This window comes from Strongylocentrotus purpuratus, unplaced genomic scaffold (genome assembly GCF_000002235.5).
Source record: "Strongylocentrotus purpuratus isolate Spur 01 unplaced genomic scaffold, Spur_5.0 spur5_contig_838, whole genome shotgun sequence".
Classification (NCBI taxonomy): Eukaryota; Metazoa; Echinodermata; class Echinoidea; order Camarodonta; family Strongylocentrotidae; genus Strongylocentrotus; species Strongylocentrotus purpuratus.
Window position 1 is genome coordinate 1,678,521 of NW_022145544.1, and position 26,471 is coordinate 1,704,991.

Below are 26,471 nucleotides of genomic sequence, written 5' to 3' on the forward strand. Positions count from 1 at the left end.
CAACCAAGAGAAACGCAAACTAACATGGCAGGAAAAACCACAAAAGGTGCAAGCCCCATTAAAAAGTCTGAAAGATTCATCGAAACCAGAGACGTGGTAATACCTGCCGACATTGATTGCTCTCAGAAGTAAAAACTATGCATGTTCATAAAGTGATGACCAGTCATAAATCACTCAAGGATTGTGTAAATATGTTTTACTGGCTGATTTTATTTTCAGTCAAGTGTTCTTTGAATTAACAAAAACAAAACAAAACTATAAGACCCTTTTAATATTGAGAGAGATATAAACTTAAAACATTTGTATATGTTTACCATATAATAGTTATCTGGATAGCTTGAATATTTGGTTTATTCAACATTTAACAATACATAAATCTGGGCTATTCATTGTAATTTGCGGGCATAAAAATATCGGCGGAGAGGACAAAATATGTAATGTATGCACCATTAAAATCATGCAGTCAATACCAATTCTATGGGATATTACATCTATTGGCAATACATCTAACTTAATGAACATCGTTTTTAGTATCCAATTGCCATCGATCGAATATCCCTATAAAACTAAAGGTGTCATTTATTACATAATCTTTCCCAATTTGGTTTCACACTAACTTTTGCTCACAGGGGGTCTTGATTTAAAAAAAACCTTTTAGGGTTTGTATGCATGGCCCCTATTCTAACTCAAATGTTTGGGGTCAGTGTTAGAAAAATAATGGAGTCCATGCACAGTTAAGTCCTGCTTTTAAAAATTTGATCTGGAGGTAAGATTGATCAATTCTTAATCCAAAGTGATTCAGCAGAAAGTCTAAAACAAAGACAGGATGCCAGAAGTGTCCAGATGAACCACGACCCCCTCCTCCGCCAACACACACATTTCCATGGGTGCCTAAATATATGAACACGATCTATATCAAGCCTGCTAAGTTCATCCATGGTCAATGATCCATCAGTCAAAATATTCTTGATCAAGTAATGACATACTGAGGTTCATTTCTCTCAGTCTCTTTAGTGATCTTTCCCCCTGTGCCAAGTCGCCTCATTTATGGCCCATTACCATTAATTTCCAACCATCGACCTTGCTCAATTTCACTCTTCAGAACTGATGCCTCGTAATCGTCAGTCATAGACCTAAGGGATCCCTCTCTCCGTGTGACATGATATCATGATGAAATAACTAAATAGATAGATGAAGGTAAAACATGATGTTCTTTGTGCATTACAAGCCCATAAATATATCATGGCTTCTTTAGTATATGTTAACAAATCTTAAAGATAAAGACCAGTTATAGTCATGCGAATGCATTGTGAAAGAAACATTGTGGAACTGATCAGAAAAGGTTGATCATCTAGCATATAAGTATTGGTGTGTACTGTAAGGTTCTGGAATCATCCAAATGATAAGAAATCTGGCCCAGTCTTGGTAAAGTTACAAGCACTGTACACAGAAAGATGTATATGGGACTATGCGACACATGATGACAAATCTTAACAATACAGATGTTTCTTTATGACATGTGATAAGTGGCTGCTAATTCCTTGGCTGAATGCAAGAAATACCCTAGTATTCTTGCTAAGCTTGCAGGGAATACTCTGATATTATCCCTTTGCAAACTTATGCTCTTATTATGTGCATGAAATAAAGATGAGTGTGACAATAAAAGCTGTGTTCCTTAACTCTGGAGTGCTGCATAAACACTAACTCAAACAAAAGGGGGAGTAATTGTCTTTCCACCACACACATACCGTAAATCTCCGTGTATAAGGCGCACTTTTTTGCCGCCGAAAAAATTTGAAAGTCGGGGGTGCGTCTTATACACAGGTACAGAAAAAAAAAAGTTTTTTTTTTTTTTTAGTTTTTTTTTTTTTAGTTTTTTTTTATAGTTTTTTTTTAGTTTCGATTTATGGCGCTATGCCTGGCAATGTCGCATATGTTTTCTATAACAAATGGTGTACCACAAGGTTCTATCCTAGGTACTCCATTATTAGAAAGATAGAGGATGCTATTCATATCATGCATGACTATTGATGTTTGGCATAGAACACAGTGCTTCTACTAGGTGATGTGAAGAGGCTGGTGTGGGACACTTGGTATCATGAAGCCTTAGACTGTTGTTACTATTATTTGTGACAAGTTCACAACTTCTACTGCACCTCGATGTAAAATGAAGGTCCTTCCCCGCGTGGGTTTTCGGCAACAAAACAACAACAAAAATAAGCGTGCGCCTTATACACAGGTGCGCCTTATACATGGAGATTTACGGTATACAGACTGACTATTTCCATTCTTGACACATCAAACACGAAAGTAATGTACAAGTAAAAGAAACTAATGTTTCTGATTCTTTAACGAATCTTTCCACCTAGGATGTCAATACAAATGCCATACATCACAAACGGCTGTTCAGCTCCATCACATAATTTGTTCTCCCTAAATTACTTATTTACTCTTCCTACAGATAGTTGGACATTTCTTACACCATGAGTTTCCTGAATCCCATATTTTTGGCTCAGAAATGTCACTGGCAATGTTCATTAGATGGTGATAATGTTTTGGAGAGTGTTCCAATAAAACCTGCTGAGCAATGTGGTTGAATGTTTCCAAAACACCCATGTGATGTTGGCACAGGGCTTGTCATATCTGATGAATTATTTTGGCTTGTATTAATGCATTCAAGGTCTATGGAAAGTAGTGACGATGCTCTCATCCGCTATTTTCGTCCCCTCTTATTCCCACCATATTGATGAGCTAAATACAACATGAATTGCTGTATAAATGAACCAATAGGATAATCCGTTAGAAAGAAAAAAGATTGATAACAATATAAATGAGCCCAGAATATGGATCAACGAAAAAAATACACGGTGGCGACGGGCGATTCGCCCCCTAAACCTCTGAAATCGCCACGGTAAAAATCAAGACGAGGGCGAAAAAAAATCAATATATCTTGAAAAATCGCCCCCGCCATAAATTGATATTCCCTATGAATTAATAAACCAATTTATTGATGTGTCTGAGTGAAATCTCCGTTCCAACTACCAACTCCAAAACTAGAAACTTCCATCAACATTTTAAAAGTTTTGTGAGTTGCAGCGGATCGGCGGTCGTACCTACTGTAGCTAGATCTACAGCGGTATCCGCCTGCCTGCGCCTAAGCTCCCGGCGGCCGGACAGGCCACCGGCCCCGATGTAGTTTCGTGCACAGCATTAATGCATACGCAGTTCGCACACGTTCACAATACACAGAAACGTACTAGCTCAGCTCCAGCGCGCGCCCGCACGCTCCTTGTATGAAGCAAATAAGCATTTGCGAGTGACGAGAGCTCAACTGCTAGCGACCAAATTGGTACGTAATATGTTTATTTAGTCTTTTTTCTGGCCCCAATTTTTATCATGGACAATGCAATCCCATTAAAAAAAATGTTATTCCGTCTAAAATTGTGTTATTTATAAGTTAAAACCCTTAAATGCGAGTATATTTTTACTGTTGTCCCACATACTGATATATTTGTAATAACGAAACGTGCAAAATCAATGCCGGATTTTTTCCTGTAAAATCGGTATAAAGCAAGTTTCGTACACAGAAATTGAATTTTGTTATAAAAAAACCGTAAATAAATATATAAAGGATGTTCCTACTCCTCAGAATCTTTCTTACAACTGTTTAATTAAATTAAATTATTTATATACGATCGATGCCAGGCCAATTGTCATGAGTGATGATGACATCAATTTCTGTCTACGAAATGAAACTAGCTTTGGCTTGGCCTTTAGAATTAGAGTCTATAAAAAAAAAATAAGGCCATGACTTTGCATGTTTCGGCATAACAAATGGACCCTACATCGGTATGTGGGACAACAGTAAAAATATTTACTCACATTTAATGGTTATAAATGGTCTAAATAACACAATTTTAAAGGGAGTTGGTCTACATTTTTTTTTAATGGGATTGCATTGTCTATGATAACAATTAAATTTGGGACAGAAAAAAAGACTAAATAACATATTACCTACCAATTTGGTTGCTAGTAGTATGATGGCTAAGGAAAAACACAACTTATTGTTACAGCTTACAATATGGCTTTAAGGAAGTAGCCCCTTGGTTTTTTTTAGGCAATGGGGAAAAGTAGCCCCCATAAAAAAATTAATTCCTAGCCCGCGTGTCAGTGATAATATTTTCTTAGGATATGAAAAACGAACAGTTAAACAAAACACTCCTTTTGACAAGTTTTAGTTACATGTATATGTAAATCATAAAGCCACACGTTTAACACAAAGTGAATAAATCATGGGTATCTGAATGTCTGCAATACTCTACATGACATATGTACGCTACAATTGTATCTATATTTGCCTTTGCTTGGAATTTAATTAGGTAAAACCGCGTTTAAAAAAAATACAACCTTTAAAAAAAAAAGCCCCCCTGAGCTCCAAAATAGCCACCGCAAAATAATTAAGGGGGGCTATTTTTTTAAGGGAAAATCTGAAAAGAGCCCTCGTAAAAAAAAAAGTAATTTTTTGGTTGATATGGATGAATACCCTGTTCTTGAGAACAAAAACATGATGATCACATTTCAACAATCTTTGCAATATACAAAAACATCACTATGTTTTTAGCAAATTATGTTGATTTTGTGAAATTAGGATTTGATAACATCAAAGTTAGTTTATCAAAAGCACCTAAGATTTGTTAAATGGTTATAAAGCTCAAGTTGTTATAAAGAATCAGAGTCTCCAAATCATCTGCTAAAATCTTCTGTAAATACTACTACCGGTAAATACTATTTTCTCAACTTATTTTGAAGTTTTTCTTTTTCTGTGATTTAACGACAAACAAAACAAAACAATAAGAACTTTTCACTCAATCAAAAAGGCAAATCGATAAATTTCAGTTTCACTATATTTCCTGAAAAGCTAATTAGCAGGAAACGACATGATGGACCAAAAACAGAAAAGACTGAAGAATCCTTTTCTCTCTAGTCTCAATAAATCATAGGAGTTATTTCCCAAGTCATCTTCCTGAACTATCCTCTGAATAAGAGATTAATGATTGATATAAATGAATCACATACTAATAAAATATGTTTCTATAGGTGATAGCTGAGCCTTCAAACCATTGATTTGTCAGTAAGAGCAAAATTAAGAGGTTTCTCCTAACATTTACAGTAATCAAATCGTCCTTAAATCATAGAATCATTTCCCAATTCATCTTCCTGAACTATCCTCTGAATAAGAGATTAATGATTGATATAAATGAATCACAAAGTACTAAAATATGTTTCTATAGGTGATAGCTGAGCCTTGAAACAATTGATATGTCAGTAAGAGCAACATTAAGAGGTTGCTCCTAACACTAACAGTAATCAAATCGTCCTTAAATCATAGAATCATTTCCCAAGTCATCTTCCTGAACTATCCTCTCAATAAGAGATAAATGATTGATATAAATGAATCACAAACTACTAAAATATGTTTTTGTATAGGTGATAGCTGGTCCTTGCATGAAACCATTGATTTGTCAGTAAGGGCAGGATTAAGAGGTTGCTCCTAACACTAACGGTAATCAAATTGTCCTTAAATCATAGGATCATTTCCCAAGTCATCTCCCTGAACTATCCTCTGAATAAGAGATGGATGATTGACATTAAATGAATCACAAAACATTAAAATGTGTATCTATAGGGATAGCTGAGTCTTGAAACCATTGATTTGTCAGTAAGGGTAGGATTAAGAGGTTGCTCCTAACACTAACGGTAATCAAATTGTCCTTAAATAATAGAATCATTTCCCAAGTCATCTCCCTGAACTATCCTCTGAATAAGAGATGGATGATTGATATTAAATGAATCACAAAACATTAAAATGTGTATCTATAGGGATAGCTGAGTCTTGAAACCATTGATTTGTCAGTAAGGGTAGGATTAAGAGGTTGCTCCTAACACTAACGGTAATCAAATTGTCCTTAAATAATAGAATCATTTCCCAAGTCATCTCCCTGAACTATCCTCTGAATAAGAGATTAATGATTGGTATAAATGAATCACAAACTACTAAAATTTGTTTCTATAGGTGATAGGTGAGTCTTGAAAGCATTGATTTGTCAGTAAGGGTAGGATTAAGAGGTTGCTCCTAACACTAACAGTAATCAAATCCTCCTTACTCATCCAGAGTGCGAAGTGCTGGTGCCAACAGAAAATTGATAATTTGATTGAGTAACGACACCTTGCCTCTACCGTACTCAAACTTGACATACTTCTTCTCCCCCTATCATTATTCAAGCCGATGAAAGCCTCTCGGTTTAAAATAACTGACTGTTTGGAAGGAAGAGGGGGAGGAAATGTAAGATCAGGGAGCCCCATTCTAACTGTCTGGCAATTAATTGCACCAAATTACATCAATTTACCCTTGAGGACTCAAAGTGAAGAGTCACTGGTGTGCAGTGGCTTCCCTGAGTCATTAATTAGCAAGGAGCACGTTCTTGTTTGTGAACAATGTATGATTTAAGATTGAATTAATTTGGTTAGCATCAAACAGATATCAACAGTTGATTTTAGTTTGAGTTGGGGAAAAGGAAGACCCTTAAGATCAAATTAATCAAAGTGATGAAACAGAAGAGTAAGCTGATTTAAAAGTATTTGAAAAGGAACAAATGAGTATTTTGATAAGTTTGAATATAGATCCAATCATCCAATCATATTGTATTAGGACTAATTGTCCAAGACAGAATATCTTCAATTTTCATTTGAAGGGGCATTAATTATGAACACTGATTGATATTAAAAAAAGGATGGTTATCAAGTTCAAATTACATCTATCCCTTTAAATGCTGGTTATTACTGTTTTTTTGTAGCAAACTAAATTGATTGCAGCCTGAATATCACACTCTTTCACTACCAAGCTTATTACTAATTAAGCACAAATTATCAAAAGAATAGATATCTTTTCAACAGTAACAGCTGAGCCTGCAGACGTTCTCGTAATAAGGCGTCAACTCTAATTACAGGAAGTATCGTAAAAATGGTATCTGATCATGAGCACATTCAATCATTAAAAGGGCTCACATTGCCAAGGAATTTCAAGTGCAGCATTATGTTAGCAACTGTCAAAAATAGCTTGCGATGTTCAGTAACCAAGCAAGCCGATATCTTACGAATTATCACCTGCGATGCGACGAAAAGAGAGTTTGTTGCCCCGGGTGGTGCGATAATTAAAATAGGAAGTGGGAGAATACCCTGACATCACTGAGGGGTATAGAATAGGGTGGAGAGGGGTGCAGGGCTAGACATGCTGGCACCCACTGAGGAAGTTTTGGATTGGAAGGAAGGAGATGGGTTGTGGATGTAGGGATCGTGGATGTAGGGAAGAAGGGTTACGTGGATAGGCATACACGGGACTGCATGTGAAGACCATAGGTTATGTGAATCACTGTCATCGACTTCCAGACTAAGGTTCACCAATTTAAAATACTGCTGCTGTTCATGATTAGATACAGAGGTCACAGAAATTATATAACATTTACAGTGACCTAGCTTATACCGGTAATTAATAATTCATTTATGGGGTGGTATTTTCACATCTAACATTGATAACACACTGTAGTAGGCGGAACTCAGCTACTAAAAAGTTATCAGTATTAAATATTAAATTATCCCAGTATCACTAGAAGTTTTAAACTACCCGATGGCTCACTATATGTATTTGATCTATAAATACAGAATTCATTGCTTGAAAGAGATCATTGCTCGGTTTTGCAATTGGATAGACTTACTGTGATTCCTAAAGAATAATTACATTGCACTTTGTAGTGTTCCTACTTCCCTTCAAACATCTGTATACATCTAACTTTTGAGTATGTGTCATTTAAGACGATTGAATCCGTCCTAATCTGCTTATGAAAGACAAGGTAAGGACTTATCAGTACAGGATCCCACAGAACCTTGCTTGGCTTGTAGCCATACAGACATAAAGTTGTTCAGATTAAGCAACATTACCTTTGAAAGTCCTATTATTCAAGTAATCAGATTTAAACATGCCACCAGCAGATAATGCAAGTGAAGGTATTGGGGCATATAGAACAATCGGAAATCAAAGATGACACATGCTCAAAGACAGGGAACATACTCAGTGCGTTCAAGAAAAGCTCTCTCTCCCTCTCTCTCTCTTTCCCTTTCTCACTCTCTCAGTCAATCACTTTCTCTCTCTCTCTCTCTCTCTCTCTCTCTCTCTCTCTCTCTCTCTCTTCTCTCTCTATCTATCTCTTTCTCTCTCTCTCTTACTCTCTCAGTCAATCACTGTTTCTCTCTCTCTCTCTCTATTTCTCTCTCTCTCTCTCTCTCTCTCTCTCCCTCTCTCAATCACTTTCTCTATCTATCTCCCCCCCCCCCCTCTCTCTCTGTACCTTCACTTTTGGAATGGCTTCAGAAAATCACAACCAAAGCTGATCTGTTACAGGAAAATGACACATTGGAGCACCCATCATTATCTTTCTTCTAATAGATACCCTACGAAGTGGGCTACTCTATTACCAGATCTTTGTTGTTCTACCTAATTCAATTTCCTTTTCCTCCTGTCAAACTATGGCATGTCTTTCATAAACCTACCTTTTTTCATATGAACGATAGCAGTGGGATGCTCTTCATAGTGACTTGGTAACATTGCCTCAGAAACAAAATCCTGGGTTTAGCTCATGCTGCGATCATAATTATAAACCTTTAGGTAAGTCAGGAATCCCATGACTTTTACAAGCCGATTGCCTGTCTGGTCATTGTTAAACGATGCCTTTAATACTGATGGATGCTTTCCATCACAGCTATATTGCCGGCATGAATCAGATTCTCTTTATCTATGATCTTTTACAACTAAATACAAGCGTTTCAACCGGTTTCATAATTCATATGTTTCCATTGGAGTATACACTCATTTTCCAAAGGACAAAGCCAGAGATATGTCGATCACTGTCATAAATGGGTTAAAATATTAGCTTGCCTAAATCCCTTAAAGAAGGACAAATGAAATAGAGTTGTACAGAGGTTCCTTTTTGAGCAAAAGATACAAAAAAGACAACGTGATGTGATTACACTTCCGGTCTAAATTGTGACTACTGAAGGTGTCCTAAGTTGATTGGCTGTCAAACAACTTAGCATACAATCTCCGGAAACCACTGTTGTTGCTACCAATATTCTTGAAAATCTCGTTCAAGGCTTTTAAAGCGAGACAGATTGTCGTGGACCAAGATTCCTGACGTCACGCACGTGATTTATTACGCGTGTGAGCATTTGGGGGCTTAACGTGAATAGTCTCTGAAACGATCTCCCGTTGATATTCAATCACGGTCATCTTATCGTAGCAACCGGAGTTTAGCCATGCTGATTTAGATCTTCACACCTTATGATACTTTTTAAGGAGACTAACCGTATATCTGTAAAGCGCTTAGAGACATCATAGATGTATTAAGCGCTATATAAAAGGGGAGTTATTATTATTGTTACATGAAGTGATTACACTTTCATTCATGTACCAGAATACTATTTTTGTTTAAAGGAGGCCTGACATCCCTTTTTTGTTCAAGCATTTATTAGTCCCTAATATCATCCCAAATCAATGTTTTAATATCTACTTCTGATAAAACATTAATGTAAAAAACAAAGTTGCTGTGATAACACAATCTGATGTATTGCTAACCTAAACAATAAATGGTTGGAATGGATACACTGAGCACAATAGGAATAATTTACAGCAAGCTCGAGGACAAACTAATAAGGTCTTGAATAGCATCTAGCCTAGCAAGGCAGTGACGTCAAGCATCAGTAAACCCTGATGAAGTGCACCTGAATGCCTGGTTGCACACTGCTTCTTCCAGTATTAAAAAAGTCTATCTTTGGAAGCAAGTAATATTTCAATGGCCGCATATTTTGATATATTACCTGCAAAGTCGTAAATAGAAGTAAGTAAACATAAATCTATTATGTTTCTCAATCAAAGAGGTCAGCTGAAGATCGAAGTACATGTACGCTGCTGAGTTTAACCAACAAAAAGACTTATATATGACAAAAACACAATCAAAGGGAATATGTATACATTGCTGAATCTACACTTTACTGACGACATTGTTGGATTATATAGTTCAATATTTTTACATCTACTTCAAAAAAAAAATCCTTACACAAAGATTAAATGAATACTGTAGATCTAGTTCATGCATTCCAAGAAGCAAATTATCATGGGTTACCATGGATTACCATGGGTCAAAGGTTACCTCTATTTAAATTCTGCTATTTTTAATTTCTTTGAATTTTGCTACTTCTTTGTCTGTTTCATATTCTGGACAAAGACAAAGGCCACCTTGAGAAGTAATTAAGTTCATCATTGCTGCTGAAAAGAATCTCTTTGATTTATTGACCCCCCCCCCCTCCCATTTTCTTTTGTCAGTAAATGATGGGGGACAGGAAACTGTTTACGTCTTTAGTGAGTTTTCAGGGGTGGCTTTCTTCCTTCAGTGACTTGCTAATGACCATCTGTCAAGCTTCTATGACATGACCGATTGGGATTAAACTATAATCTAACTTCCGCATCACAAAATTAATTAATTCAGAGCTACCACATCTGGGTCATATGCTTTAACCTAAACAGTGGACAAAGATCAGGAATCTATTGTCCAAGTTATTGAACATATCCCGCTAATATACATCCCGCTAAGTTCAAAGAGGATTGTTTACTTTGAGAGTAATATTGCCTATAATATGTACAAACATGCTACTGTCATTCTTTTTGCTATTGTAACAAATCCTGACAGTAAATGAAAGGGGGAGGGCTAATTCATATTTTATGGAAAAGAGATTGAAGCTAAAATGGAATATACTATTCTACATGGTTTCCCTATTCATTCCATTTCTTTTGATCGATTCCCTCTATTTTATCTTGAGGCCAGTATAGATATTAAAATAAAAAGAGTTTGTACACCAATTTTCCCCGCCCCCCCCCCCCTTCCAAAAATATGCAATCCTTTGTTAAGTCTACTTCTCAAGGCCCACCCTCTTAAGTAATAGATAATCAATTCTACTCTTCACTGACCTCTGTTCAGTTCTTGAATCTTTTCTCTTCTTTGTTAACATGACAAACTCAATGAGATAATTTTCGTTTTGGTTTAACTTAATATACTTTGGAGTGGACTTTAAAAGATTATTATTAATATTTTTATCATTATTAATCTTCCTTACCTGTATACTTCTGAAGATTTGATCGACTAGTTTGGTGGAGACCTGATCCTCTGCTTGCTTCAGTAAATCTCTCGTGACAAGGGATGAGGCAAGCTGGGATATCTGAAAATAGAAAGCCAAGGGGAAGGAAAATAAATAAAGAATCATGACAAAGACACCTCCAGGAAAGAGAAATCCTTTGACTAACATCCTTGACGACTAAAAGCTGCCAGCGTATGTTGTACACATCAAATATTACAATGTATACATACATCAAGAATCAAGTTTATTTGTCTTCCAGAAATCACATGTAACAAAATATAATAGAGTATAATCATGCATGTAACAGTACAATGTAGAATAAAGAAAGACGAGGAGATCTTGGTTGAAGCACAGCTTGTTAAGGTCCCCTCAGATGATATGACAAAGATAACAGATTCATGAATACAAAAACAAATAATATATGGAATATATCAAGCTTTTTAGAAAATACACTCAGAAAACCCAGTTACAAAACTTTTTTGTACAGATCTTGTAGCTATATAAGAACAAAATATCATCTGTTGTATCCAGAAGAGCATTAAATATATGGAAAAAAAATACATATCACCCTTCTGGCTTTCAGGGGGAAGATATAAAGTCATGATGAAACATTTAATGAATGCAGTATATCTTGGTATATGTCAAATTAGACTGTATTTTTATCAACATGAACGTCGATCTACATACAGCAATTCCTAGACACTAGAAAACTCATGCATTTGCTCCATGTCAAGCAGGTCTTCCATACTATTTTGGATCTCACCACAAATATTTTCCAGGATATCTTACCGTACAATTACAAATACAATTACAATGTAGCCGTTCCATATTGTAAATTTCCAGTCGTGAAACAGAAGAGCACTCTACATAAAGATGCTATCATCTCCACAAGAAACTTGTACTACTTACTTCACTGTGCACAACATTTTATCAGAAAGTACAAGTGAAACCTCTACATTCATAAGTAACAGATGTTATTTGTACGTGAGTTGTTTTTATGCTATTCATGTTGATCCCTTAATGCAAATCACTTGATCAAAGATCACAGGAAATAGGAATATATCCATTTCGTAATTCCGTAGCTGCAAATCTTTTCATAATTAATTCCATGTTATTTGAACTGCAAAACCACAATTATTAATTCGGATTATCCCGTCTAAAAAGAAAAATAACAACATTAATGTTTGTAAAAGGATTATGCACACCTACACACCTAATTTTAGTCTATTTGAATAGATTGATGGAATATGGGAGAGTATAAAAGGAGACCTCACCCCAAGAAATAGCTTTAGTTATTTTAAGAGATACATGTACAGTATATAGTATTCTTGCCCATTAATCTACAAGATTCCTCACCAAAGAATACATCTCATTTTTCAGCATACTTCCACTTATTATGTGGAGTGAGGTTTCTTTTAAGCTTCATTGCATGTCTATTATCAAACATATCCGCTCAATAATGACTCCATGTGTGTATTATAAACAGATGTTTTCTTGCCAGTTTCATGCTGTGCTTATAGCTATAGGATAAGTTTTTATCATATCATCAACACCTTATATCCTCTGAAAAAGGTGCTATATCAATACAAAATCTTCCTCTTCTTCTCCTATTCCTTCTCCTTTTCTTCTTCTTCTTCTTCTTCTTCTTCTTCTTCTTCTTCTTCTTCTTCTTCTTCTTCTTCTTCTTCTTCTTCTTCTTCTTCTTCTTCTTCTTCTTCTTCTTCTTCTTCTTCTTTCTTCTTCTTCTTCTTCTTCTTCTTCTTCTTCTTCTTCTTCTTCTTCTTCTTCTTCTTCTTCTTCTTCTTCTTCTTCTTCTTCTTCTTCTTCTTCTTCTTCTTCTTCTTCTTCTTCTTCTTCTTCTTCTTCTTCTTCTTCTTCTTCTTCTTCTTCTTCTTCTTCTTGTGTATTCAGGATGTTATTTCTGTGTTAAAGTATATAAGAGTTAATGCCCTTCTGGCTTCAAACAGATGATTTTACACTAAAATGTAAAAGGCCAACATTGACATCTCCATTTTTCATTTAAAAGCATTTGTTAACAAAATCACAATTTCATTCAGCAAATATTCGTAATCACAAAATCCTCAGTTTGATCTCTGACATTTCAACGTGGGATATGAACCATCATTTCCAACATTTTCTGTAATGACTGAGCAAATTTGTGGTTCCCCGAAGGCCATATGCCTCTGTTGTCAAGACTTACTCACTGCTGAGAATGGCTCCAGAATCAAAGTAATAAGCTCAATACAATGGCTGGCCAATTAGGCAAAGAGAGGGGGAACTGATAGTTCTTGTCAACACAAATTCAAGCTTGTGATTATCGTTTAATGTTTGGTAGCAGGGAGAAAGAAATAGGTACTCATCGTTGAATTATAAAACAGGAGTCTTTTGGGACTAAGGAAAAAGGGCAAGACATTTAATGTGAGAAAAATATGAACAGTTAGATGACACACCAAACAGAGTTTCTAAGCAACTGTAGAGGGTAAGATAAATCTGAAGGATGAGAATGAGTAATTTGTACAAAACAATGACTTTCAAGTTTACAGCATGATGTAAGTAGGGTATGTTTGCCCCCAAATATGGGACTATCATTTGGGGGCGATCCGATCCTGAGCTAAGTTGCTCACCACTCATTTTTCTGTTGTTCATTGGTTCGATCTAGCAGTTAAAGGTTTGTACTCTGGTCAGTAGATGTGAGTGATTGACGGGTGTGAAATTCCTGTTCTTCCTGACCAGGAAACAATCTTAATGACAGTGGCGGATCCAGGGGTGGGCCGAAACGGCCGCGGCCCCCCCTATTGGCGGCGCAAAAAAATTGAGAAGGAAAAAAGAGGAAGAAAAAAAAAAAAAAAAAAAAGGGGGAAAAGGAGAAGATAAAAGAAAAGAGAACAAAAAAGTAAAGAAAAGAGAGAGAGAGTTCAAAAAAGAGGAAAGAAAAAGAAGAGAGGAGCCGGGGAGAAAGAAAGACAACGAAATGGCACTAAAAATTAGTGACAGTAACGACGAATAAGGGAAAGACAAGGGGAAGGGGGTGCGTAAAGGCGGATGCATTGAGGGGAGGGGGGGGGGGAGGGGTGACTGGCTGTATTCTTATTTTTAGGTTATGCGAAACTGAGTCGAAATTATGCTTCTTTTCAAAAAAATCTTAGCATGCTTTTTAATGTTAAGCCGTAGTGCATGAAAAGGTTAGTGTAGAAACACTTCTGAAAAGGCCGCGCCCGGCCCCTCCAAAGAACTGCAGAATGGTAATCTATAAATTATGTGGTCATTCTTGATGGCTTGGGAGTCGTTAAAAGGAGGGGGCCGGCCCTACTAAAATGGTAGTGACGGTAACGATGGATAAGAGAATAAGGAGGAAGGGATGCACATGCAGGCGCGTACGCAGGGGGGGGGGGGGGGGGGGGTCGAACCCCCCTCAAATTTTTGTCAAGTTGTCAAGTTGGTCCTGATGTGTATAATGCGTAGACCAGGGGTTCTCAAACTTTTTCTTTGACGGTCCAGAAGCGATTTCTATGAAAGCTGTTAGGTCCGAAATGACACTTGTATACTGAAGATAATGAGGCTTGTTTTTGGTCTATATCTGATCCAAGGAGAATTGTTAGAGTTTAAAAAAAACAGAACCGCCAGTGCTTCCACTCGTTTAAAAATAGATTTTCCTGAAAAATAACATCCAATATCCTGGAATTTGAAGGAATTTTCTTAAAACTTTCAAAATGCCTCTTACGTGGATTTCTTATTTGGATGAATCGCTATGACGTTTTAATATATATTAATTATTGAGTGGGCTTATTTTGCTTTCTAGTGGATCCATACAACACGGCAGAGCTTGAGGGGCCTGGCAGAGCCTTTTCAAGAGAGAAATTGTCTTTAGGAGAAAAAAAGAGGTTATTCTAAAATGAAATGAAAGGGTTATTGACTTTCAAGAGAGAAAATTGTCTATAAGAGAGGAAGAGAGGTTATTTCTTAAATGAAATGAAAGGGCTCTTGTCAAATTGCCCTTTCATTTCATTTTTTCTCTCGAAATAAACTCTCTTTCTCTCTTATAGACAAATTTATGAGATGGAATCTTCAATCTGAAGCCTTTTTGTGCTCTTTGAAAATGGCACACTGAATGGGGGCAGTGCAATTTAAATTCCAAGGGATGGATTAGAGTTTTTATCGCTCTTGAAAGTCAAATAGCCCTTTCATTTCAGAAATAAGGCTCTCTTTCTCTCTTATAGAAAATTTTATGAGATGGAATCTTTAATCTGAAGCCTTTTTGTGCTCTTTGAAAATAGCACACTGAATGGGGGCAGTGCAATTTAAATTTCAAGGGATGGATTAGAGTTTTTATTGCTCTTGAAAGTCAAATATCCCTTTCATTTCATTTTAGAAATAAACTCTAATACATTCCTTGATATTTAAATTGCGCTGCCCCTATTGTGTCCTCTTTTTAAAGAGCAAAACAGAGCCCTCAGATTAGGCAGCAAGTAGCAAAACAAACCCGTAACACTGGACACAACATTCAATGGGTGATGCCCATATCATTGAGTTTGAAACGCACTTCTGGTCAAGAATGGTAGAAGAAGCATCTGCATAAAAAAGATGAATCCTTCACTGGATAGGGATTCTTGCTATACACTTTTACCTTTGTGTAAATAATAAAAGGTCCACGGCCCAAGTTAAAAATGCTGAAAATTATATGTTGAAGAAACATTACTCAATGTTAAAACTGGGAAGCCTTAAAGGTAAAGACCAGTATTGGAAACGCTCCAATTTCAAAAAATGAAATGGAAGCTCTCATTACCAATCATGTGAAAGAATATGTTTTGACTAATACATGATGATACAAAATTTGCCAGGAAACCGCCTACTAATTCATATATTTGGTAAATTTGTTTCTCTCATGGTCTGTGAGAGATATAGGGTAGTCCCATATACATCTTTCTGTGTATAGTGCTTGTAACTTTATGAAGAATGGGCCAATTTTTTATCATTTAGATGATTCCAGAACCTTGCAGATGCTAGATGCTAGATGATCAACCTTTTCTGATCGATTTCACAACGTTTCTTTTACAATTATTATAGCAGTGAAGATGTGCTTTTGTTTAAAAAAAAACATATTTCCTTCTCTGTACTAATATTGGGATTGGTTTGGACTTGGGCACCATATGTCACACTTTGTCATGTAAATGCAAATATTTATTGTGCTTACATGCGACATGACCCTTGCACTCATAAACTACACGTAATGTACGAGTAAAGCAGTTTTATAATATAAATTCTCTCATAACTGACTAGAGTCTACTTATTGCCAATATAATTTCTTAAAGCTCTTATAAAATGGGTTGCAGAATGTAGCCAATGAGAAGCGTCGAAATTGATTGCGTGTCCGTGCATTAGTTTTTGATGCATGGGGAGTGCATTTTGGTGATAACAACCGTTTATTTCTCAACTTTATACTCATATTGTAGACCCATCTTATAAAACAAATAATACATGTTTTTAGCACCTCCATTAGTGATATGCACTGCACTTGGTTGAGTCACAAAGAGACGGATAATAAACTTAACAAGCCTTGTTCATTGTCCTACCTTGACTTAACCAATGCACTTGCAAACATTCATTATTTGTATAATGTCTGGAATTTGTTTCCCATACAAAAGCTTGACAGGATTTTTATGAAAAATGAAAGACAATTTTATTCTTCCACTAATACTTGTACATGTCAAATCAGACCATTATGTATTTTGAAATTACCATGATGAATAATCATTTGAAAATGGATTTAAAAAAAAACTATTCCCATTGAACCATTGTACAAGTAGGTTTAATACGCCAAGCAGAACTCTATTACCTACAATTACAAATGCAACATATTCTTATAACTCAACTTCACATTTTAAATAGAGACTCTAAAAGGCACTCAAAAATAGTAGTAAACATTGGACAGCTTACCTCAATATCCTGCCTATCTTGACTTCAATATTTTCTATTCCTATTTTTCACTATAGTTACTGTACAAGTAAGACCGGGGAACAACCGTGCAGTCTGTATAGATCTATAGACAAATTGATCTACCCTGAGAATCTAATACTATGACTGCATACTTCAAGCTGATATTAGAAAATGTCACAGTTTCCCTCACTTTCTCATGATTACAAGTGGCTATTGTTCGAGTCAAAACCTGGCTGGCTATATATCCAAAAGGACAAGAGGTCGTTTTTCACTAGTTTTACAGCACTTAAATTGTTTTTCCCAACCTTTCAGTTTCTATGATCAAAAGAAGTACTAATCAAAACTAACATGTCACTTAATTATTTACACTGTGAATTAATTCACAGTTGATTCCTCATGATTTCTCAGAAGTAAGACCTAAACAACTACTTGAGTCTAGATTCCTCAGTAATTTTAACCCATTCACTACTGAATTTCTTAATAGATAAATCTTCTGGTTCTAGGAGGCAATGGATTATTCTATTTTTTAGTTCAATTTCTTACAAGTCTGTATTAAAAAAGGACTGATCATCCAAAGCTGTTTTGCTCTACATGTAGATATTTGGGGTTCGATCATTACTATAATTATACAATATTCAAAATATTGGCTTCCAATACTACTTCTGCATGTTTAATAACTGCTAAGTAGAGGTAAAACAGATGTGCGAACGACTCATCAAATGCACCATTGCATGGCCATACAAGCAGACAATAAATCAAATGACGGGTAAAATCTCTTTCCAGCAGGAACTATTATGTACTCATAATTCCAAGAATTTCAAACTGAGCGTGACAGTATTTCAAAAGATGTCCCCAGTTTACTGGTAAAATCACATATACCTTTGAAAATGTATATTGTGTGTGGAGCCACTTTAGAGCTGTATTTGACCAAAACAACTGCATCTGTTCTTCAGCTTTTTACTTTCTCTTTCTCAAAGCAGGAAATCATACAAAGCAATAAGGAAACTCTCTGAGGTTAAATAGGAAACATTCTACTGTACAAAATTCCACAATTCAAAATAATAAACCATTTAGGATGTCTATTGTCTTGTTTTCAAAACAATTTGGTAAATCCCCTTGTTTTCATTGTAATCATAGTATTCATGGCATTTGCGTCATGAAGCAACTCTCTGAGGTTAAATAGGAAACATTCTACTGTACAAAATTTCACAATTTAAAATAATAAGCCAAAGGATGTCTTTTGTCTTGCCATCAAAACAATATGGTAAATCCCCCTTGTTTTCATCGTAATCATCGTGATCATGGCATTTGCGTCATGAAGCACATGATTAAATACACAAAGAGGATGTGGCTATGGAAAATACCTGAGACAATATTTGAAGGACCAAACAATCCTTTATGATATACAAATACAATTTTTTGGACCTTGTATCCATGCAATATGTTTGCTTTTTGAAATGGCACAGTAAAAGTTGTATATATATATATATATATATGTAAATCTACCATTTCAAGGCTATCATATAACATGTACATGTACATGTATACACGTTTAAACTTATGTGCAACTCCCAAGAAGGCATGTTTTTAATCATCTGTCATATTAATCAATAATAATTGAATAAGACGTCTTACGGTAATTTATGAAGACTAAATCTGCAATTATTTTCAACTAATTTCTGTTCACCATTTCTTTAATTCAATATTTTGAGAATGTGAAAATCCACTAGTGACAATTAATATTACCAGTAACTTAAACTTTGTACCCAATTCAAAATGACACAGATTGGATATTTCATATTTAAGGGGAGATATTATATATTTATCTCTTGAAATCAAAACACCTGTGCTGGGTCCTCTCCCAAGGCCGTTTGATGATCCTCTAGCCTCCCTTACTAAACATCCTGTTTCCTCGTCTCCCTGCTGGAGCACTGTTTTTCACCACTCCTCTCATCCCATCCTTACCCCCTGAGTGCCAGGTCATGTACCCTTCTTGATCTGCTATCAATTCTTCAAAGTGTTACCACCTTGCTTTACAGACGGGAGTTGCAATCAAACTGTACACTGAACGATTACTTTATATACATGGTTGACTTTGTTTATCTAATTGCATATTATGTGAATTAACCATCACTCTACTACATGTTTATGTATGTGACTATAATATGCAATGCTTGATACTGACATGTGCCAAGGATGTATAGCCCCCAATTCTAACTCTGGATCACATCATTTCAAAATTTTAATATTGGGCTCGATCATGCATACAAACCAAATTTTTTTTCTCCATACAGTCACACCCCCAAATGAAAGAAAAAATGGTGTAGCCCTTTCCCTTTTACCAGAGCTTTACACTATTTGGGGGGAAGGGGATCTGGATTTAACTTTTTAGAATCTGTATGCATCGAGTCATATGTTGTTTTTGTTTTTTTTTAATTAAGAAATGAAATTTGGCGGTCCGGGCCTATATTTTGAGCACCAGTGTGTCCTGGGTGCCTGTTAGTTTTGATCCCTGGTTCTACCCACCTGTACAGGAGTTACCAAGTAAAAATTCAATATTTTTTCCCCTTGGAAGTGGATACCTTACCACTTCTCTTGTATGCATTAATTCACCAGATGTGTTTGTACTTGACCGACCTACACCCTATGGAAACCTTGAAAGGAACACCTGATCCCTGTTACCCTACTTTCTTTGACATCCTGCCCTCTATCCTTTCACAGTTTACCCCTCCCCATAAACACGTATAAATCTTGCCCCACCAACTTAATACAGAAGTTCTTTGAAGATCCATACAGAAGTTCTTTGAAGATATTCACAGCTTTTATTCCTAAACAGTTTTCATTCCTATAAAACCATCACAATACACAGTGATTTTCAGCTTTTGTACTCTTAAAAGGGGTAGGCCACCCTGGTATTAAGTTGGATTTAATAGAAGCACAACAATGAGAGAAATGGGTCAGTGAAATTTTAAACAAAAAAAAATTAGAAATAAGAAAATTATGAATATTTGAAGGTGTGATCAATCAAACACAAATTGGCAACTCTGTGACATATCTTGCGAGCTCGCTTCCAATTTGCCCTGTACTAAAAAGACTTCAAAACTTTATATTTTCCCTTTTAATCATACATGTACATTCAACCTAGATATAATTATTGCCAATATGTCTTTATACAACCCCTATATGAAACAGGTCTATTCTGTCATCAATAATGAACTAAGGAAATAAAAGTTTATGAAGTATTCTGTACATAGCAAGCAAAGCAACTTTAAAAATTCATAATTTTCTTTTTTTCATAGCATTTTGCTCAAACTCGCATGGATCTGTTTTTCTCACTTTTCTGCTTCGACCTGTTTTAACACCAATTTAATATCAGGATGGACTTCCTGTTTCACAGTTTATCATTTCCTTGAATTCATAAATCATAATATCAGCTCAAATGATAAAAAATTCCCCATTCTTAATTGGCCAACCTTCATGACACAATGACATCAAATTCAATATCAATGCCTTGACCCCTTTTTTTATATTGTTCAACACAACAATACTTCATTTTCTGTGTCAAAAGGAGGCATCAACAATTTACTTAACTATACATAACTACTGCATATCAGGATAGTTTATTTTTCTCCCATTACAATATGTAAAATATGCCCTCAATGAAAATGATTTGCAGCAAACATATCAACAGTTGTACAAGAATATGGCATTAAAAACATTACATACAGACAAAAATACGCCCCCCCCCCCTTCCATCTTTCAAATAGGTATGTAGTTTAAGCATTATGACTTCCAAGTATTGACAGTTTGAATGACAACAGAATAATGTCAAAACTAAAAGTGAAACCCAGCTATAAATCAAGGAATATCTGGTTCTGGGCATTGTTATAACTAGTCAGGAAGTCACCAAAATGAGTGTAAATGATATACTCATTTCCGGTTATAAAGCATTACTGTCAAGTATTAAACAGAATAAGTTACTTCAGCATTAAGTTTTGTTGTTAAACAAAATGTTATTAATTTGTGAAATTGTTTTGCTGAGCTACCTGTACATGAGATGACAGTACAAATTAATATTTCACTTTAATCTAAATGACAAAAATAACAAGTATCTACACAAAAAGTTGTTCCTTATGTGTGCCCTACACAAACCTGTCAGACCTGTCAATAAAATAACCAGTAATATCATTTATAAATTCATAAACTGTGCATTCAAGGCTGGGTCATGAGAGGTATTTAGTGCCTACGCATTCACTATTCAAACCTTGCCATGATTAAAAGTGGGATGAGTACAAATACCCTAGAATTAAGGAAATTAAGACTTTCCAAAGCAATTCTCCTGAAATTGCAATGAAAGTATCCGAGCATTTATAATGCAACACGCTATATAAAATGTTTTACTGATATATTCTGACAATCTCTGAGCAACAGATTGGAACACAAGAAGCCATGTTTTGCTCATGTGGCTCTGTTTTAGTCAGATGCGCCTTGACAGCGGCTATTTTTGCAGCGTAAGTCCCTGTAATCACACCAAAAGGAAATATCCCATTACAGCTTTTAATCCCCCGCCGTTCACTTCGGCAATGCTGCCCTAGCTGTGCTAACCCTGCCCATGCTATCCTGCTGCTGTTGCTGCTGTTGCAGTAGCAGCAACAGGGTAGAATAATGCCCAAATGGGATTATTTAAAGTACAGGATTTCACATTAAATGAAGGTGAGTTAATCACCGCTACTGCAAAATAGCTAAGCGACAGGGCATCATTTTTGTGTCACTATATAAACTTCATACATTTTTGTCATCAAAATTTTTACAGTGAATGGATGCTAAAAATTAAATTAGCTATAATCAATTGATATGAATTCTCTTTTGATCTCCTTATCAATCATATCCTAACGTATACTAGAATGCTACACCTGAGGGGGGAAAAAAACATTATAAAATATATTACATGAAAGTCTAGAAAAGAAAAAATATGTTGCTTCTTTGATAAGTGTCCATCTCCCAAAATATACTAAACAATGTACATAACCAAACTAGCAACAATCTCCTAAAATTAATTTTATTTGGGTTTCATCTCTATGGTGTCTGTACAATTAAATGAAATCGAGCCTCCATACGAAGTCAATCTAGACACGCGATAAGGAGGAACATTCCTAAGACCTTCTGAAGCTCTCATTACAACATGAACCAGTGTCAAATTCAATGACTCATATTGCCAACACCCATGATGTTAATAATGTCTGATTAATCATATTTTGTCTCCCACCCTGTTCTTGTTAGCCCCCCTTCAAGCCTCATGTTGATGATCACACCCCTCCTGGGAGCTTTCTACAGAGCATCTCCTGTTCAAACGTTGTACGCTAATTAGACCTGCTGTCCGATGTGTGAAGATCAAGCACCTGTCTTGTTCATAATGGGACCCAGCAGCGTCAGAAAATTTGATCCAACTTTTCAACAAAAACTAAGCTTGTAACTCTTCAACATGCTTTAGATAGTATACTAATATATTATGAAAACTATTCCCTTTTAATAAAATTTGATCTTGAAGAAAAACATGGATACTAGAGCAGGTTACACATCTAGGATTTTCAAAATTGCTGCAGGGTATATTTAAAATTCTTATTCATAATTTGATTTCTAGATTCAAAAAGCTCCCCATCATCAAGTTTAGCATAAATCTGATTTTTGTTTTTGTTTTTTGGAATTGTTATGTATTGTTTTTTTGTTGCAAATATGAATAGCATCATCCAGCTTTTTATTCCTAATGAAAGAAAATCTTTCTTCAACTTGACTACACTCACAATTACAAATGAAGCAAGATATACATCCTACATACCCGTTGCAAAATTTTGAATTCCATAATTTACCCTAGATCTTAATTATTTTACTTTTATCAAGCTTCACATAAAAATACTAGCTCAAGACATATTTGGTGTAAAAATGTAAGAATGTTCTACTTAGGGATATTTCCGTTTTACCCAAATCCAACGCTATAGATGTCTTAGGGTGGATTCTTACTCCACTAATGCGAACGACTCACAAATGATTAAAAACATAAAAGCAAGCTTTTCTCACCTCATCATGAGACTGAAGATCCTGAAAAATCTCTCGATTCACCGATGCCTCTGACATAACACACCACTCATCCAGCGATCCACCGCTTGTTGCTGTATTTATCCTTTCCCTACTTGGGCCAGAGGAAGCATCATCCTCATCATCATCATCGTTCATCACATTGCCCCCTTTCTTCTGTCTCCCATCACCTTCCTCCTTAGAATGTTCCTCCAGGGATGGTATCTTATCTCTCTCTGGGGCAGCATCCTGTATGGTGCACCCCTCTGATCCCGCATCACACCGCACTACTGCACGAGCTAGCTCCTCGTCCATGGCTGGTATAGTTCCTAACATTTAGACAGGGCGATGACGTCTACAGGAAGAGAGAGAGAGAACAATTAGTCAATAGACTTATGACTACTTTGGTCACTATGACCATTATGAAAGAGACTAATTGAAACCCTCTACATATTAAAGTAACATTTGTACATTCCTAATAGAAAAATAATCTGCAACCCCAATGAGAAAAAAAACAGATCAAACTATCAAAGATAAAAGCGAAGTAAAGTCACCTTCGTTGCAAGTCTAACAATTTCTTTTGAACAAGTAGATATCACAAAGTGGAAAACTATGTCTTTCTTTTATTCAAGAGACAGATTAAAGATAAAAGCGAAGTAAAGTCGTCTTGGTTGCAAGTAACAATTTCTTTTGAACAAGTAGATATCACAAAGTGGAAAACAATGTCTTTCATTTATTCAAGAGACAACATTAATAGCCAGCTTAGGAAAAGCAATATAATCCTGCTACAGATCAAAAGATGGTCAGCTGAAGAGTAAAAATAAAATCAATCACAAACGATTTTAAGAGGTCCAAATGAAATCAGATATTACTTCATCTCACAAATTGCCAAATGAATGTTCACCCTGGATCATGTCATTAAGCCTAGGATGTATTCCACTTTCAAACCAGAAGACAGGGCAGAAAAGAAAAAAAAATCTTGACAGATATATCCTCAGGAGACCAAGAGACAAGATAAGGCACAAATGAATTACGAAGACTGAAATGAGTTTATCACCACCTTGTAAAGAGCAGGGAGGAACTCCACATTAAGAATCCACAGAACCAGATGGCTCAAGAAACGGGTTGTAAAAGTCAGCGCTACCGACGTCAAGGGGGGCCCTCTTACTTAGTCTCGCCCACCACTCTCCTTGCCTTGCTCCAGCTCTTCAGTCTAACTCAGCATGCATAGGGGCAAACGTGAATGCACCGCTACACAGCCAGACACTGCGTATAAGCACTGATGGTGCAGAAAGTGTGCTGATACTGCTGCTAAGTTTGATCGAGCCTTGGCTGAATATTCCCCCACCACCTGTACACCTGAATGAGTCATACGATTCACCCCTGCTTAGCCTGCTACGCGCTTCTGCTGGCTCAAAACCTGTTTCCCGTCAAGTTCTTTGCATAGAGCGTTTCCATGAGCTCTGATGGCAAGCCCGCCAAAAGAGGGCCTCATCATGACAATCAAGTTGAACTCAACTTACTCTCATAACTTTTGAACAGGGTACAAATTTGACACTGCTTCATATATTACATTTATACATTAAGTCAAGAACCATCTAGAGTCTAGAGGAATAGGTACATGATAAATGTTATAGGATGAATCAAGAACCAAATTTTATAATTTACAGTGTTTAATGAACCATATTATTATATACATTTTCTTTCAAAATTCTTTTCAGGCTGCAGCAAAAATTTCATTTTTTTCCCCTGGATCACAATGACTACATGTACAGGTATTTCACAATTTCATTATTCTTTGAACTATTCCTTTCTTACATTTTTTACGCAAAACCAAAACCATGCACAAGCCAACAAATATTTTTGCAAGGTGAACAAGTATTGAAGTATATGAATCCATGAAAAATCCCCCACCAAAAATTATTCTTAGACAAGTTGGACATAGAGAACCGCTCCTTTATGCAACAGTACAACAATGTCATGTCATAAAGCCTCGATCCAGACGACAAGCGTCTAGCTACTCAATATGTGTCAGACTGTCAACCCTAATCTATAGACATAAAAAAATGAACACTTCCTCCAGTATTATGGTAAACTACGGTAAACAGACTTTCAAACTCCTGTATACAATGTAGTATTACTAGCAGGGCTCAAATTAATTTTTTGTCCACGGGGGCTCTTCCCCCGAAAAAAGAGCCCCCGTGAGCCTTCTCACGGGGGCTCTTTTATTACTGACGGGGGCTCTTTTTTATACAAATATCCATTTAATTGGTACCTATGATACTCCTCAATTATTTGCTATTTAATCATTATCATTTCAATCAGCATTTTCCCTCTTACAAATTTACAAGCAACATAGCTGTTACTGGCCTGTGTATATAATATATACGCATACAACACTGATCTTTATGATGTCTTTAACGTGACATATCTTCTTCTCCCCTTGCAAACGAAAAAGAAAACATGGTCATTAACAGGGATTAAGCGACAAATAATGATTGTGATTCAAATTGATGCGAATATTTGTTTGAATAAGCACTGCTATTCACCCGAATCTTCTTTGTAAAAACAACTTTTACAAATCTCAGCCATGCTTACTGAGTTGAGACGTTCCATTCAATTTACAGTGGCAGAATTGCATGGCTGAGATTTGTAAAAGTCGTTTTTACCAAGAAGATTCTGGTGAAAAGCATTGCTTATTCAAAAAAAATCCTTGCATCAATTTGAATCACAATGATTATTTGTCACATGGTGCTTTTATTAAATAACCTTATTTTCTGTCTGTGTGGGAGGTACACAAAATGCCTCATTGATCTTTTGGCCGAATGTGGGTCAAATTTGTTCATATGTTATCACCAATTCCACCCACTCCAGCAAAGCATAGAGAGTCAATGCTATTTTAGATGCGTATTGATTCCACCTTGGCCTAGTCTGACATTTAACTGTTAGAGGCCTATTGCCATTGCAGTGGTCGGAACTCGGAAGCAGACGACTCCAACTCCAGCTCCAAAAGAGAGAAAACCTGCCACTGAATTAGGGGAAAAGGTCAACAAAAGAAAAATGAAGTTACCAGATATTGTTCTTATTTACCTGTTTCCCATTTCCTTCGTACGTCCTTCACATGTAACTTGTTAGAAGTTGACGGTAGAACTAGAGTAGTCGCGAGTAGGCCTACTAATATTAGAACACACTGCCCCAAAACAGCTCAGAGCAAAAGATTACTT

General features: G+C 36.1%; 1 protein-coding gene across 2 annotated transcripts in view; it reads right to left on the minus strand.

Moving 5' to 3' along the window:
* Positions 1–26,392, minus strand: part of LOC105437219 — a 36,972-nt gene extending 10,580 nt beyond the window's left edge. The window contains exons 1-3 of one of the 2 annotated variants that reach the window (XM_030987015.1): positions 26,338–26,392; positions 23,251–23,602; positions 11,221–11,322 (exon numbers count right to left, since the gene is read on the minus strand). In XM_030987015.1, the coding sequence (XP_030842875.1) occupies positions 11,221–11,322; positions 23,251–23,583 (435 nt within the window). In that variant the 5' untranslated portion in view covers positions 23,584–23,602; positions 26,338–26,392. Of the gene's footprint in view, positions 1–11,220; positions 11,323–23,250; positions 23,603–24,307; positions 24,512–26,337 lie in introns of those variants that run through there. The other variant, XM_030987008.1, reaches the window with a different exon arrangement.
* Positions 26,393–26,471: the final 79 nt, after the last annotated feature.